We start from the raw sequence: 13,517 nt of genomic DNA, 5'->3' as shown, positions 1-13,517 counted from the left end.
TTACCTCATGCAGTTAAGTCCGGGCAAATGCAATTTGAACGACCATCACAGGAATGACGTGTCAAATGTTGTCCCGAACGGACACCAATGATGAAATGTACAAACAATCACTGATTGTGAAACTTTCACTCTAGCATTTGAAATTTTTAGGACAAATTCAAATGTTCAACTTGAACTGGTATCTTCATCTGTCGATATTTAAAAATCACTTATAGGTTTTACAAAAATATATTTCCAACAAAAAGCTATGAAGGCACTACATTTGTGAACAGGTGGCGCTCCAGTTTGGTAGGATTCGTATCCTAGTGTAGCAGAATGGAATGACCACTCGAAAATGTGTCCTTCCCTGGTTGGTGACGTCGGCTTAAGGTATGGTTCTACTGAGACTTGGCCCAGGGTTATTTCTGTCTCGATGGAGGTCTTTTCATGGAGGGAAGAGTTGTTCCATGACCCTGAAAATAAAATAAGATACATCGATATTATAGGGAGCGTCTCAGAGCTTAATTGTTGTGCCCTAAAGACCAGTCTCCATCCGTATGTGAATTTCTTCCCCTGTGCGTTTAAGGTGTTTCTTGCGTGCCACTACGATTCGGCACAAATTGCAGTTTTAACCCGTACTGAACTTCCAGCGCTATTGCCTCCGTAGCCTCCGCCCATACGAGCGTTGTCTCGAAGCTGAGCGATGTCAATACATTTGAGGGTCAAGACGGAACAGACGTTTCGTTAGCCTGCTCTGGATATACGATCATATGCATCAGGTCGTATTTGGTTACACAAGTTCACTGCCACCTCGTCATTCTGAAAACTGGCACTCATCATTCTCGCTTTCACACCTCATGGGCCGAGGGGTCAGTCACCTCTGAAATCATGAGACAGATCAAGTTAATGGTCAAATTCAGGAACACAAGTCATGTAAAGATCAAGATTTCTTACCAATAAATTTTCAGCAAGACTTACCTTTCACTTGGACAATCGCAACGTGAACTAAGACTATAGAGACCTGCTACTTTAGTTTTCCTGGCAATATGATCAGAATAGCAGCAGGTAGCATACTAATGCTGTCTTTATCATACCTTTAAAGGCACTATGGCAAACTTCCATCTCCAATCACATCAAAGTATGTTGGATCAAACACCAACACAGGGTCTCCTAATTATCATGATCATATACATTATCAAATAATAACATATCGCCATCTTTTCGGCGAAACCGAGACTGAATTATTCACATTGTGTTCAACTGCGTTCATTTCGCAGTCAATTCATTAGTTACCAACGTATGCCTTAGAGGGGGCAGAATGGCACTGTTTAGACAAGAAGCCTCTCCAACAGCCCCAGGAATATTGGATAGAACGGCACTGTACTGGGTCCCAGTAATAAATATTGCCATAAAGACATGTGATATTGTTATGGGACTTATGTAAGATTAGTTCTCTCCGCCAAACCCAAGACTGCATGAAGGATTAAAATCTTGTGTTTATAGGCTAACAAATGCAAACACTTCCAAGTGAACCCCCTACAAGAGAAGAGTGGCTCTTCTTCTCTCCGACTTTGACACCCTATACTGCGAACATATCAATAGATCAGCCAGCGGTCCTCGGTGTCGCCGCGTGGGTTACGTCCAGTGAAATTGTTTGCAAAGGTCAGGGAACCACGATCTGACATCCATAACCAGCGTATCCCCTTTTCATGCTAGCTATAGTCGGGTGCTACACCACAGTCGGGATAGTGGCCGCCAAATGAATGGTTGTTGAATTCAAAACTGTTTACGTGAATTTACATATAATCAGTCAAACCTTCATGAATTCATTGCTGATTTCCACATCACAGGATAGAACAGCAGTGATGGCATCTCGCAGATTTAACATGATCACTTCCATCTTCACCATCATGACTTGGACGTGCGCCTTTAGTTTCTTTGAGCAAATTATTTGATTAGGGATGGCAATTAAAATTGCCGTTGAACATGTACATGAAGTACAGTGCTGTACATAATTCACACATGTCTGGCTTGAAATTTCAAACTGCGCAGTTCATTCCCGCCTTGATTGTATGACTATTTCTACAATAAAAACCCTTTGAAACCAACCCATACCTTTATCAGGAATAGATACTGTGCCTTACCTGCTGCTGCAGCCGTTTTGATTTGTTTCGGAAAATTTGAAGGCATTTTTACGTTTGAAATCGGAGAAAGTGTTCCCGCGATGTTCTCCGCAGCTCACACACCAACCGACTGGCGTTCAAATCAACCGCGACCGATCATGACCAAAGACAATACATTTGACGTCACAGCATTCCGGGCACCCCCTTGAACAAGGCCGGCTAGCAGTTATCTGCTCAATTGAGACCTTTGTTCTGTCAATGATCAATATGACAGGCATTGTCAAAATGTGGGATTGGCTTTAGCATACATACTTGTACATGTACATTTGCCGAGCTGTAGGAATGCATTAGGCAGGTTCCGTAAGCCAAAAGACGCATGCATTTTATCGACGATTTTTTTTTAATCATTTCCCCAATTTCTCCTACAACCAAGTATAAAAGATGGTTCAGTGTCGTGTAAATCAATTAGCAGATAGAGGACTAGATGACTCGACAAGCATTCGTACTTTGTAGTTCGTCGTTCGTAGGGCGCTCAGTTTTGAAACCTGCAATCTTTCGAAACAGAATACAATTGCCAACTTTGATAGCATGATATCAAACTTGATTCGGTCGGGTCACATAATGGGTTGTCCATTAAACACTCCTGTCTCCTGGGTAAAACTTGGTGAGAAAAATGATGTGTGATCCAATCTTGCCAGGCTTATTTTAAACCGCGAGATGAGAAATCATTATTTTCTGCCACAAGATTTTCTACTTCCCTGGACAATGACAATCACCGTTTCTGATGCTGCTGTCCACTTCTCCATTCAATGATAGTAGGGCCGAAGACAATACAAAGGCTACATGCAACTGCATGCTCATCTTGACCACAAAGGTTTTTGCAACTTATCAAAATATACTGTGAGTATGATACCACGAGGTTCAGGATGAGCATGTATCAAGATTATTTTCCCGTTACGCCTGGCGGCACAAGTCACCATACACATGATTCGCGTTCAATTAGTGGTTAACGCAGTGCGTTTAAAAGGTTTTAACTAAACAAAATGCTGTTCAACGGGAATTCATTCCCGTTCAACGGTAAAGAAATATCGTTGAACGGGAATTGGGCAATTGAGACCGCAATGGACCGCCTCATAGGCCTAGCAAATTATGGGTTCAATATTTAGATAAGACAAGGAAAAGGGTCGGCATTGATCATCTGTTGGTTGCCATCGCACCGCGCTTACTTCAGGTTATTGAATTTTCGCGGCAAACGCGCTTCCAGCCGCGTGTCAATTTCTGCGTATCAGACGACTAACGCAAGCGCACAACGTTCATCAGAATCACTGACAATGTTTATGTTTATCATCATGCAGTAGCTAGCTAGCAGTATGCAGAATCTGGAGTGAATGTGAAAATCGAGCGAAATGTGTGATTGCATGTGACAAATCTGGGAAAATTGCCAAAATCATGGACTTGCTCATCTCTCGTTTTCACCCCAATTAACCCATTCATCCTGTATTCCTCAAAACCCCGCATTTTGACTCTCCGGGAACCGAGAATGATCCAGTACGTCCAGGTGACAGAGGAGGATGGAGAGGAACCAATAGAGCTGCCGTCAGAAGAAGACGGCACCATCCTCCTCTCCACCTTAGCCGCACAGTACCCGGGAGCCTGCGGACTCAAGTATAGAAACGCGGAGACGGGCGCGATGCGGGGGATACGCCTAGCAGACAGGAAACTTCACCCGCCAGACGGACACTGGGGCAATACGCTTTATGTGTGCGTTTTCCCGAAAGGTTGGTACAGGTTCTCCAGCATTTTCTTCATTGATAGTTATTCCTGTTCCTTTATTTTGCACCTTCGAACCTTTTCCAACCATGCAGTCTCCAGACATAGGGTTATCGAAAACCCTACCCTAGTCTCCAGGCATGGGGTTATCAACAGGAGTTGGGTCAGACCCCTATCCCAGTCTGTCTCCAGGCATGGGGTTATCAACAGGAGTTGAGTTAGAACCCTATCCCAGTCTCCAGGCATGGGGTTATCAACAGGAGTTGAGTTAGAACCCTATCCCAGTCTCCAGGCATGGGGTTATCAACAGGAGTTGAGTTAGAACCCTATCCCAGTCTCCAGGCATGGGGTTATCAACAGGAGTTGAGTTAGAACCCTATCCCAGTCTCCAGGCAAGGGGTGATCTGCTTTTTAGCTCACACATTTATTATGACACTATGTTCACACACCTGGTGTACACTGTGCCATACTTCAGTATGTGCACAGTGGGTTTACATACCTGTTGGTATACAATTATGCCATACTTGGGCACAGTGGGTTTACATACATGTTGATATACAATTATGCCATACTTCAGTATGGGCACAGGGGGTTTACATAAATGTTGATATACAATTATGCCATACTTCAGTATGGGCACAGTGGGTTTACATACATGTTGATATACAATTATGCCATACTTCAGTATGGGCACAGTGGGTTTACATACATGTTGATATACAATTATGCCATACTTCAGTATGGGCACAGTGGGTTTACATACCTGTTGTATGCCATACCTGTTGTACACCTGTTGCACATACTGCTGTACCAGGCAAAGTGGGTTCACATACCTTGACATTTTTTGCAGCATTATCCAATTAAAACCTTCAGCAATGTGCCAAGTTGCGAAGTTGGAAAGCCCTGGTTGTAGACTGCATCCCCCCAGAAGTCAATCAAATTCTATCATTTAAAACTTTCTGTTTCTGTTCGTTTGAATATTTCTGCAAACCATAAGAACAAATACTGTGTTAGCTAATGCTATACCTTTACAAAACATTATCAGACATAAATGCGTGTGTAGGTTATTGCCTTGAACCTATCTCCTCAACCAGTACTAGAATTTGTTCCCATGGCAACAGGCAAAGGCCATATCTTGTGATGTGTAACTTTCATCGAAGTCTATTTCACTGTGTGTGGGAGCGGTAGTGCCAGTGGCGGTTGTCTTCAAAGGAATCTGTGAACTTGTCTCCTCTGGAGAATTTGTCATGCCCAATTGTTGAATGATGGAATAAGGTTTATGGCTAAAGAGACTTAATGTCTCAGGTTATTGTTGTACGATAACAGTTATGCATACTCATGAATGACTACCACTACAAAATTACCTGTCAGTTAACATTGAATGACATATGGCTCTTCACCAGTTAACCATGGATGACATAAGGCTCTTCACCAGTTAACCATGGATGACATGTGGCTCTTCACCAGTTAACCATGGATGACATAAGGCTCTTCACCAGTTAACCATGGATGACATATGGCTCTTCACAAGTTAACCATGGATGACATATGGCTCTTAACCGTGGATGACATATGACACGCCACCAGTTAACCGTGGATGACATATGACACGCCACCAGTTAACCATGGATGACATATGGCTCTTAACCAGTTAACCGTGGATGACATATGATACGCCACCAGTTAACCGTGGATGACATATGGCTCTTTACCAGTTAACCATGTTTTCTTAACTAGATTTGATTATGTTTTTATCAACTTCTCCATTCAGAGAACAAACGGAAAGGAGATGATGGCCTGGACAACCCTCACGCCAAGACGAAACGCGTCGATAAGAAGAAATGTAGCGACCTTATCGTGTTAGGACTCCCATGGAAGTCAACGGAAGACGACATTAAAAAATATTTTGAACAATTTGGCGAAGTCATTATGGTTCAGGTTTGCTGATACTAAAAAGTAGTTATCTTTAATGCTCCAGGCATTGCTATGCTCCAGGCATGGCTGGTGAAACTTGAGTACTGGTATACACGTTCCTTTGTTTAGAAGGACAAATCTATACGTGGCTCTTTAGGCCTATTTGAGGATTCTTATTTCATTGCTTGGGGCATGTTTACTTGGTTTACTATTAAATATTCATTCTGAGTTATCAGGAATATCATCAAGTATCTGAATCAGCATCAGAATCGAAACGGTGAAAAGAAAAGGACTGCATTTGATTTACTTCCCTTCTTTCGCTTGTTTTTTGCTTCATTCGTTAAATCTTCATTTTAGATCAAACGGGATGTACACACCAAACAATCAAAGGGATATGGCTTCATTCGATTTTCGGAGTACGAGTCACAAATTGCCTGCCTGAGAAAACGACATAAGATAGATGGCCGTTGGTGTGAAGCAAGGATTCCAAATTCAAAGGTGAGTACTGTTCAGGCTGACCTGTGAATATTACAGTGATTGTGTATATTGAACAGTTCAGCTTTAAGTATTGTTTAAAGCTGAACTGTGTTATTTTCAAATCAACGTGTATGTAGGGAGTTTTGTTTACAATGAATGAACAGTTCAGCTTTAATGAATAGTTTGCACTGTAAAGCTGAACTGTCTATTATTTGCACATCTTCTAAGGCATAATCAGACACAGTAGAACGGTAGATCTTGATGATGCAGTGTATTTAATTGCTATTTCTGTCTACCGGGCTTACGAAATGACGACCTGGATTTCTTTTACTGACAAAACTTCAGTCAGTTGGGGTCAAAGTATCACCCTTCCCTTTCAGGACGGACCGCGAAAAGTGTTTGTGGGGCGAACGACGGAGGACATGACAGCCGATGACCTGCGGCAGTATTTTTCCAGGTTTGGAGAAGTCATTGATGTTTTCATTCCAAAACCATTTCGGGCGTTTGCGTTTGTTACGTTTGCGGACTCAGAGGTTGCTCAAGACTTGTTGGGCGAGGATCACCTAATAAATGGTGTCAGCGTGCATGTAAGCGCGGCTGCTCCGAAGAACTCGGAGAAAAATCAGGAGAATACGCGGAGAGGTGGCGCTGGCGGTGGTGGTGGTGGTGGTGGTGGTGGTGGGCAGAGTGGTTCTGGTGGTGGCAGTGGTAATTTTAACGATCAGAATAACGCAATGAGTTGGCGGACAGGCGGGCGGGTTGACCCGTGTAACGTGATGAACAGTATGGGGAACAATCCGATGAATATGGGCATCGGCATGGGCACGTTTCAATTGAATCCAGCAATGGTTGCCGCAGCGTTAAATTCAGCAGGGTGGGGGTTGTTGGGGCTAACCAGCGCGGCACAGGGGGGTGGGAACACAGGGGGTGGGGGTGACTCTTGTCATTCGTCTGGCGGTAACCATGGCTACGGGGGAGGTCAGTCGAATAGTCAAAACAACGCAAACCAGCTTGGCGGGGGTAATGTCTTCGGCTGGGGTCCTGCACCAAATAGTAATGATAATTCTGGGGGCCAGGGTTGGAATTGACTGAATCTATGAAAGTTGTAATTTTTGGAAAAATTCATGGAATTGTTCAAAATTTGGCGAACACCACAAAATGATGAGTTTTTGCAAAGAATATGACTTTCATGGTTAAAAAAGCGACTGAATAAAAAATGACGACTTGTTAAAAAGGTGACTAATATTTTCTGTTCTGAGTGTAGACTAGTCCTATGTATGAATGTGTTTTATCCAAGTCCGCTGCCAAATGCTATTAGATGTTACGAAACTTTGAATCATGAAGATTTCTGTATGTGGTGTATGTCTCACGTATTTTGATGTATAAATCTATATGACGTCACGACTCGGAGAATGACATGTATATATTGAAGGCTGTGGTTTTAAAGACATAACCAACTGTGAGGAAAAAATTGATTTCATCATAGAATTCTGACGGACAAAACAGCTTTAAAATGATTTATTTTTAAGTGCATTTAGCTTCACGGAACACAAACCTTAAAGCTGAACCTGCAGTTGGATGTGTCTTTATCGGAATGTGTGGAGTTACCAAGGGCGCTCACCCAGTGCTCTAGCCTTTCGTTCGATCACCTAAACTTCGACACAATGTCGTTCCAGAATCTCATTCTAAAACCTTTAGAAAATTTTTAATCATTTTTAGGTACCAGTACATGTATAATTATTGTGTTTGAGTGTGTGAGTGCGTGAGTGTCTTCTTCTCGGACAGAAGATGTAGGCCTAATGGTTGAAGTGGGCTTTAAAACATATGATTCAACCGGACCCCTTTGGATTTAGACCCTGATATGCATCTTAAAGCTCAAGGGTTAAACTTTACTCAGGAGCAGATCAATTGGTAAATGTTAAGTGACTGACTCGCGTTGTCTGGAAGCAGAGCAATGTCAATACATTGCCGGTCAAGATACCAAATCTGGAGCACTGTGTGATTGCGTTTGGTGGCTGCGCGCAAAGTACGGTTGCCAATTTTGGAAGTTTACGCTGTAAATATTTTGTATATATGAAAATTTAAGATTGAAAGTGGTGTCATCAGAGTACAGGTTGAATATATTAACTTTATGATAGATGTTTATGAGTTGTGTAGTTCATCAAAATCATCAATGTTTTTGAATCAATTTTGAAGAAATGACATTGAAGCTTGACTCCGTTATTGTAGCAGACATGAGCGATATGTAAAGTTGTATGTTTCGTCTTTCGTGAAGGTCGCATCCAGGTAGCGACTGGTGAAGGGCAGTTTGGGGTTCCTTCCATACGATAGTTTGTTAATTTATTCCAGAACGAATGGCACTTTTCTATGAAAGACACTGGTAGATGTTATTGTGGGTGATCGGAATGAAGAGGAAGATATTAACCTTTTGTCTGTGGAAGCATCAACGTCTTTTATTGTAAATATTTTTGTTTTCATGCCAGTTTGCAAATTACAGACTGTGGCTAGCAGATTACAGATTGTTGACTGCAGATTACTGATCGTTGACTGTTGATTACTAATTGTTGACTTTAGATTAAAGAGTAGCATGTGCAGAATAATGACGGTTGATGCAGATTGCACATTCGACCGCAGATTAAAGATTGTTGGATGCTTGTTCTGCAGATTACTGATCATTAACTGTTGACTGCAGATTACATCAGGTTGTTGACTGTAGATTACGGATTGTTGGCTGCAGATAGAAAAATTGCATATTGCAAAATGCAGATCACAGACTTCCATAAACAAAGGGTTAATTTGACCATGGAAGGAGCTTGGATCTAAAATCTTATGCATCCATGCCTAGAGTGAACACCTCCTTTTACCTCTTATTTCTCTTGTGGTATGATTTTTGTTTGTGCTTATGCTGGAAGAATCGAGGCTTGGCTGTGAATGCAGTAGGGTGGTGGGATCTTTCTTGATGTTACACCTATTTTTAACCCCTTCCAATTCCTGCATGAATTCTGATATCAAAGTACCATTGCATGGCTTCTTTTGAGCACCATTCATCCAAGAGATCTTCGTTGCGACGACTTGCAATAATTGTCGCTCCTATAAGCAATGAAAAGGTCACTTGTCTGCGGATAGTAAAACCAGTTGTCACTTTACAGTCTAAAGACTAGTATTTGTATTGTTAGCTAACTGCCTCCTCCAAAAAAATTTCAATCTTCGGATATTTACAATTTTGAAGTTTTAGCGTATTCACTATGCAACGTCTATGTTTTAAGTTCATGCCCGGTTTGTATTCTTCTAAATGTTAAATAAGTTCCATTTCCTTTCTTTACCTTCACAATTTTTTTTCTTTTAACCCTTTCATGTTTGTCACATGTCTGTTGTAGATGTTGCAGTCCCTCCAAAAGTGATGAATGCTTGCTTTAACCTTGTTTCCAGGGGCTACTCTTCAGGATAGCTCCTGGGGTCTAGGTTGGTCAGTTGGCCTTCCGACCACACCTGTGACGAGTATGTTTCGGCGGGAGTTATATGATTTTTTTAGAGTATTTGAGAATGAGCAATTTCTCCCAAAAGGGTACTCCCGATATGCTTATAGGCTCTGCCGTAGGCTATAGTGTCCTTTGGTAGAGATTTAAGAAATAAAGTCCGAGCAAAAGTGTTGATAAGTAACTGGTATCTTTGGAATGAGCTTTACAGGATATCCCAAAGAAAACGGACAATTTATACCACCCTTAGACTAAAAGAACTAGCAGCAGTGGATGAAAAATCTTTCTGGAAGAAAAATGAGGCCAAAATGTTATGATTCAATGCAGAAGTTTTAGCTCCAGAGACAATTTTGTAAAGCAAAGTAAGAGTAATTTGACTAACTAGAGGAGGTCAGTGAGGTTTCGCAACCGCCCGGTTAGGCCCTTCGACGACGTTTATCTATTGTTCAGGTAAACTCACACAATAGATAAACGTCGTCGTAGGGCCTAAACGGGTGGTTGCGAAACCTCACTATTAACTGGAAAACGCTGGTTGGCCGAGTTTAGAACGGTCAGATGCTTTCTCATGCGTCCTAGAGGCCCTGTCTTTACAAGAACTCGGCAACGAAATTTTAGTAAAGGTTTTCAGAATGGTATCTCAAATCTTCCTCATTTGAATAGGTAAAAGCTCATGACAGACTTACCAGTATACTTTCCCTTTGGTTTATAGTCATACTAGGTGACACAAAAAAGATTAGATACTTTTGATTTTGAATGACTTCTATCGAGCTGCCATTTACAAAGTTTCTTCCACATGTAGTTGAGATCAATATTTCAATATTTTTTGTTTCTAGCTTGTTTGATTTCATAACATACATTAGTTATTGTGCAAAAGGCATTTACATTTTCAACTCTTCTCCATGTTGAGATCTCGTAAATATCGGATCAATATTTTGAAGTTCTTCAAAACTAAAAGTAGATAATCTTTTTGGTGGAACCTGGTAGTAATCCTTCCCCAGTACGCCTGATGTGCGAAATGCCTTTTCTGTCGCAAAGATTATCAATTTTCTGTTCAGTTCTAATTTCTGTGGTATGCTTGGAGCCTGTTTTGTGACATTTTACACATGGATTGCTGCAGACTGGTGTGTGCTTGGAGCCTGACTTCTGGGCATTTTATCAAGGATGGCAGATCAACTTGGTGCAAGTAAGTTAATCTGTGGTGTTTTATGTTCTGTCTGGAGTTGTAAAACTCAAGTGTGCCTCTCCGACTGACGGCTTTGTGATACCAAGAGTATAGTGAACTTTCCCTCCTACCGAGGTTTTCTGTGTGAAAGACTGTCCAAATGAATCTCCCTCAAAGTCCAGTATGTTTCTGAGCAACTGTTCGTTTCAACAGTTTTTTTGGTAACAAGAGTTGCGAATTAGCCCTAAACCCATTGCAATTTTATGTTTGAAAGATTGCCTGCAGTTTTCCTCAATTTGAAACTAAAGCCCGCAGCACACTAGCCGCCAACTTTGGCGACAAGAAGCGTTCAGCTGACGCCTCTCGACGCCGAAGTTGGCGGCCAGTGGATCCCGGTCAGAGCACACCTGCTCAGAATCGGCGTCCAGTAGCGTCTTTTTCGCAACTTTAGGCTGCCATTTTGAAATCATGTGACATCAAGACGCATACTGATTGGCCATAGCCTCGCCGCCGACGCCAATTCAGGCGGCAATCCGTAGCACACCTGGCTTCTTCTTGCGTTCAAACGAGGCGACACGCGTAAAAAATGTTAGATATTTGGCGTTTAGTTGCGGCAAGTGCCGGCAAGTCGCGTTCGCCGACGCCGTTCTTAGCAGACTAGGGGTTTTTCAGGCGTTCAGGACTCTTGCGGCAAAAAACGCCAGTGAACGCCGAAGTTGGCGGCTAGTGTGCTGCGGGCTTAAGGGTCACGACACTGTATTACCTGAAAAAAACTGATCTCCAATGTCACCCTGATTCTCTTGTGTTTGCGTCCTAACTATCGCACTCTACAAACATGAGTGCATGACTCAGTCATCTCAAAACTTTCAGGGTTAAGATGAGCCAAATTTTTATTTTTGAATTGAAGAGTGTGTGATCCTAAAAATTATGAACGAATCTCTTCGATATTTTTTTCACAATTTTTCTTTTCGTGAAACAAGCTTATTTGTGAAGTCGCAAAAATAAAACTCACATGAAATTTTTTTGGTTTACAGTATTACTCGTCGAGCTAAAACAATGACATTTCTGTTGCAGCCTGGATGAGGAGGACCTGAAGTCGATTATGCCCCCAGCAGAGGGGGCTAGCGGAGATGCCCACACGTCTGGAGATTCGTAATGAAAATATCTTCGAGATGGAGATCAGGCCAGTTGGCGTACTTACAATGGCAGTGCATCATCGGAAAAGCAAGAGAAAGGTGATCAATACAGGTGTGGAAGGGATCTTAGGCCTTTTAGAGAGAAAGTCCAGGAAGAAAAAGTTTCTGTTTAAATTTGCAGGAAAGTCACTGGTTTCTATGACCATACACCTTTCCACTTTGTTTACAATAGCATAAGACTGTTCTCCTGGAGGCCTAAATTTACTTTCACAATGTAGTGTGCTTAAGACTTTTAGTAGTGCATGTTTGACGTGCTGGGACATGTAACATGAAGTACTCATGTCACCTGCAGTGAAAGGGTTAACAATCAATAGCATTCCGCGAGGATGAGGTCACTGCAGCTGCTGCCCTCTATTTCCCCATCGCTGAATTACAGGCAATGTCGGACAAACATGCGGTTTCGTAATGGATTCAGGCTTTCTAACTAGGGCAGTTAGATTCAATCTGGCACATGTCCGAGTGTTGGAAATACTACATAATTGTTCTGAATATTTCTCTCTCTGACTCTATGGTATCATTCATGCTAAAAACAATGCAGGGTCAAAGATAATTGACTTTGAAATAAGCTCAAATGCGTAGAAATAAGTGTCGATGTCCGACTGTCACGTGACTAAAACGTCATCAATATCTTATTCAAATGACCTTGTGAGCTATAAATAGTAACGTCGCGGAATGCTATTGTGATCAAGATGCGAATGTACCTTATTGCCGAGATGTCGTTAGTTCTTCTGTCTCTTCAATGAACATGAGGAAAATATCACTTCAACAGAAATCTCACAAATGTAGCAATGTGTCAAAAGTATTTAGTCGCTAGTTAATGTTTTAGGTAGACTTGTATCTTCTTACACTGTGTTATTCAGTAATCATCATTTGACCTACTTTAATATCTGAAGAAAATGCGAAATAACTTTTTTCACCATCTTTGAGAAGGGTGTCACAGCAATTTCAATGTGTAACTTCACCATAAAATTCCCATCATTTCTCCTACTTTTGGGGATTCTTGGAGCAACCCAACATAGAATTCGAACGGATTCTGATAAGAGAAAGTAACTTTTTGTGTTGGACGGAATGACATATATAATAGATTTCGCGATCTTAAATACCTACAAACTTTTAACAGCAATGCACCATTTCCCTCGGAAAAAAAAATTTTTTGTTAAGAATTTTGTTTTCATTATTATTGTAAAAAAATACAATTGTTCACAATTAGCTATGTGTTGGTAAACTTTAGGTGATATGATCAATTGTGAAAACGCCCAGATTTCAAATGTCACAATTAAAGTCAGTTTTTAAAGTTGCTAAGCTGTAAGTGACGATGCAAAGGAAGATTGTAGCTTTGTAACTGATCGTCGTAAATGGATGGATCCTGACTGAAGATACAAAATGAATGGTTATTTTTATCAAATAAAATGAAATTGTT

At 41.5% G+C, this 13,517-nt stretch overlaps 1 protein-coding gene across 2 annotated transcripts; it reads left to right on the top strand.

Moving 5' to 3' along the window:
* The first annotated feature begins 3,423 nt into the window (after nt 1-3,423).
* On the top strand, nt 3,424-13,517 carry LOC135496887 (TAR DNA-binding protein 43-like). Of its 2 annotated transcripts, none has more exons than XM_064786457.1 (5): nt 3,424-3,880; nt 5,644-5,810; nt 6,144-6,284; nt 6,644-6,720; nt 11,976-13,517. In XM_064786457.1, exons 1-5 carry the CDS (start codon nt 3,643-3,645, stop codon nt 12,055-12,057), a joined length of 705 nt encoding a protein of 234 aa, XP_064642527.1. In that variant the 5' UTR covers nt 3,424-3,642; the 3' UTR covers nt 12,058-13,517. The 2 variants fall into 2 exon arrangements, with proteins under 2 accessions (XP_064642527.1, XP_064642528.1); XM_064786458.1 differs by having other exon boundaries at nt 8,613-12,064.

Source organism: Lineus longissimus, chromosome 12 (assembly GCF_910592395.1).
Source record: "Lineus longissimus chromosome 12, tnLinLong1.2, whole genome shotgun sequence".
Taxonomy (NCBI): Eukaryota; Metazoa; Nemertea; class Pilidiophora; order Heteronemertea; family Lineidae; genus Lineus; species Lineus longissimus.
This window is presented reverse-complemented; position numbering and strand designations above follow the sequence as displayed.

Bases quoted from the DNA above. Each gene is read 5' to 3' on its own strand.
- LOC135496887 (XM_064786457.1), top strand. From the start codon at position 3,643: ATGATCCAGTACGTCCAGGTGACAGAGGAGGATGGAGAGGAACCAATA. The intron at 3,881-5,643 runs GTTGGTACAGGT...TTCTCCATTCAG, and splicing joins TGTGTGCGTTTTCCCGAAAG to AGAACAAACGGAAAGGAGAT. The intron at 5,811-6,143 runs GTTTGCTGATAC...TCTTCATTTTAG, and splicing joins GCGAAGTCATTATGGTTCAG to ATCAAACGGGATGTACACAC.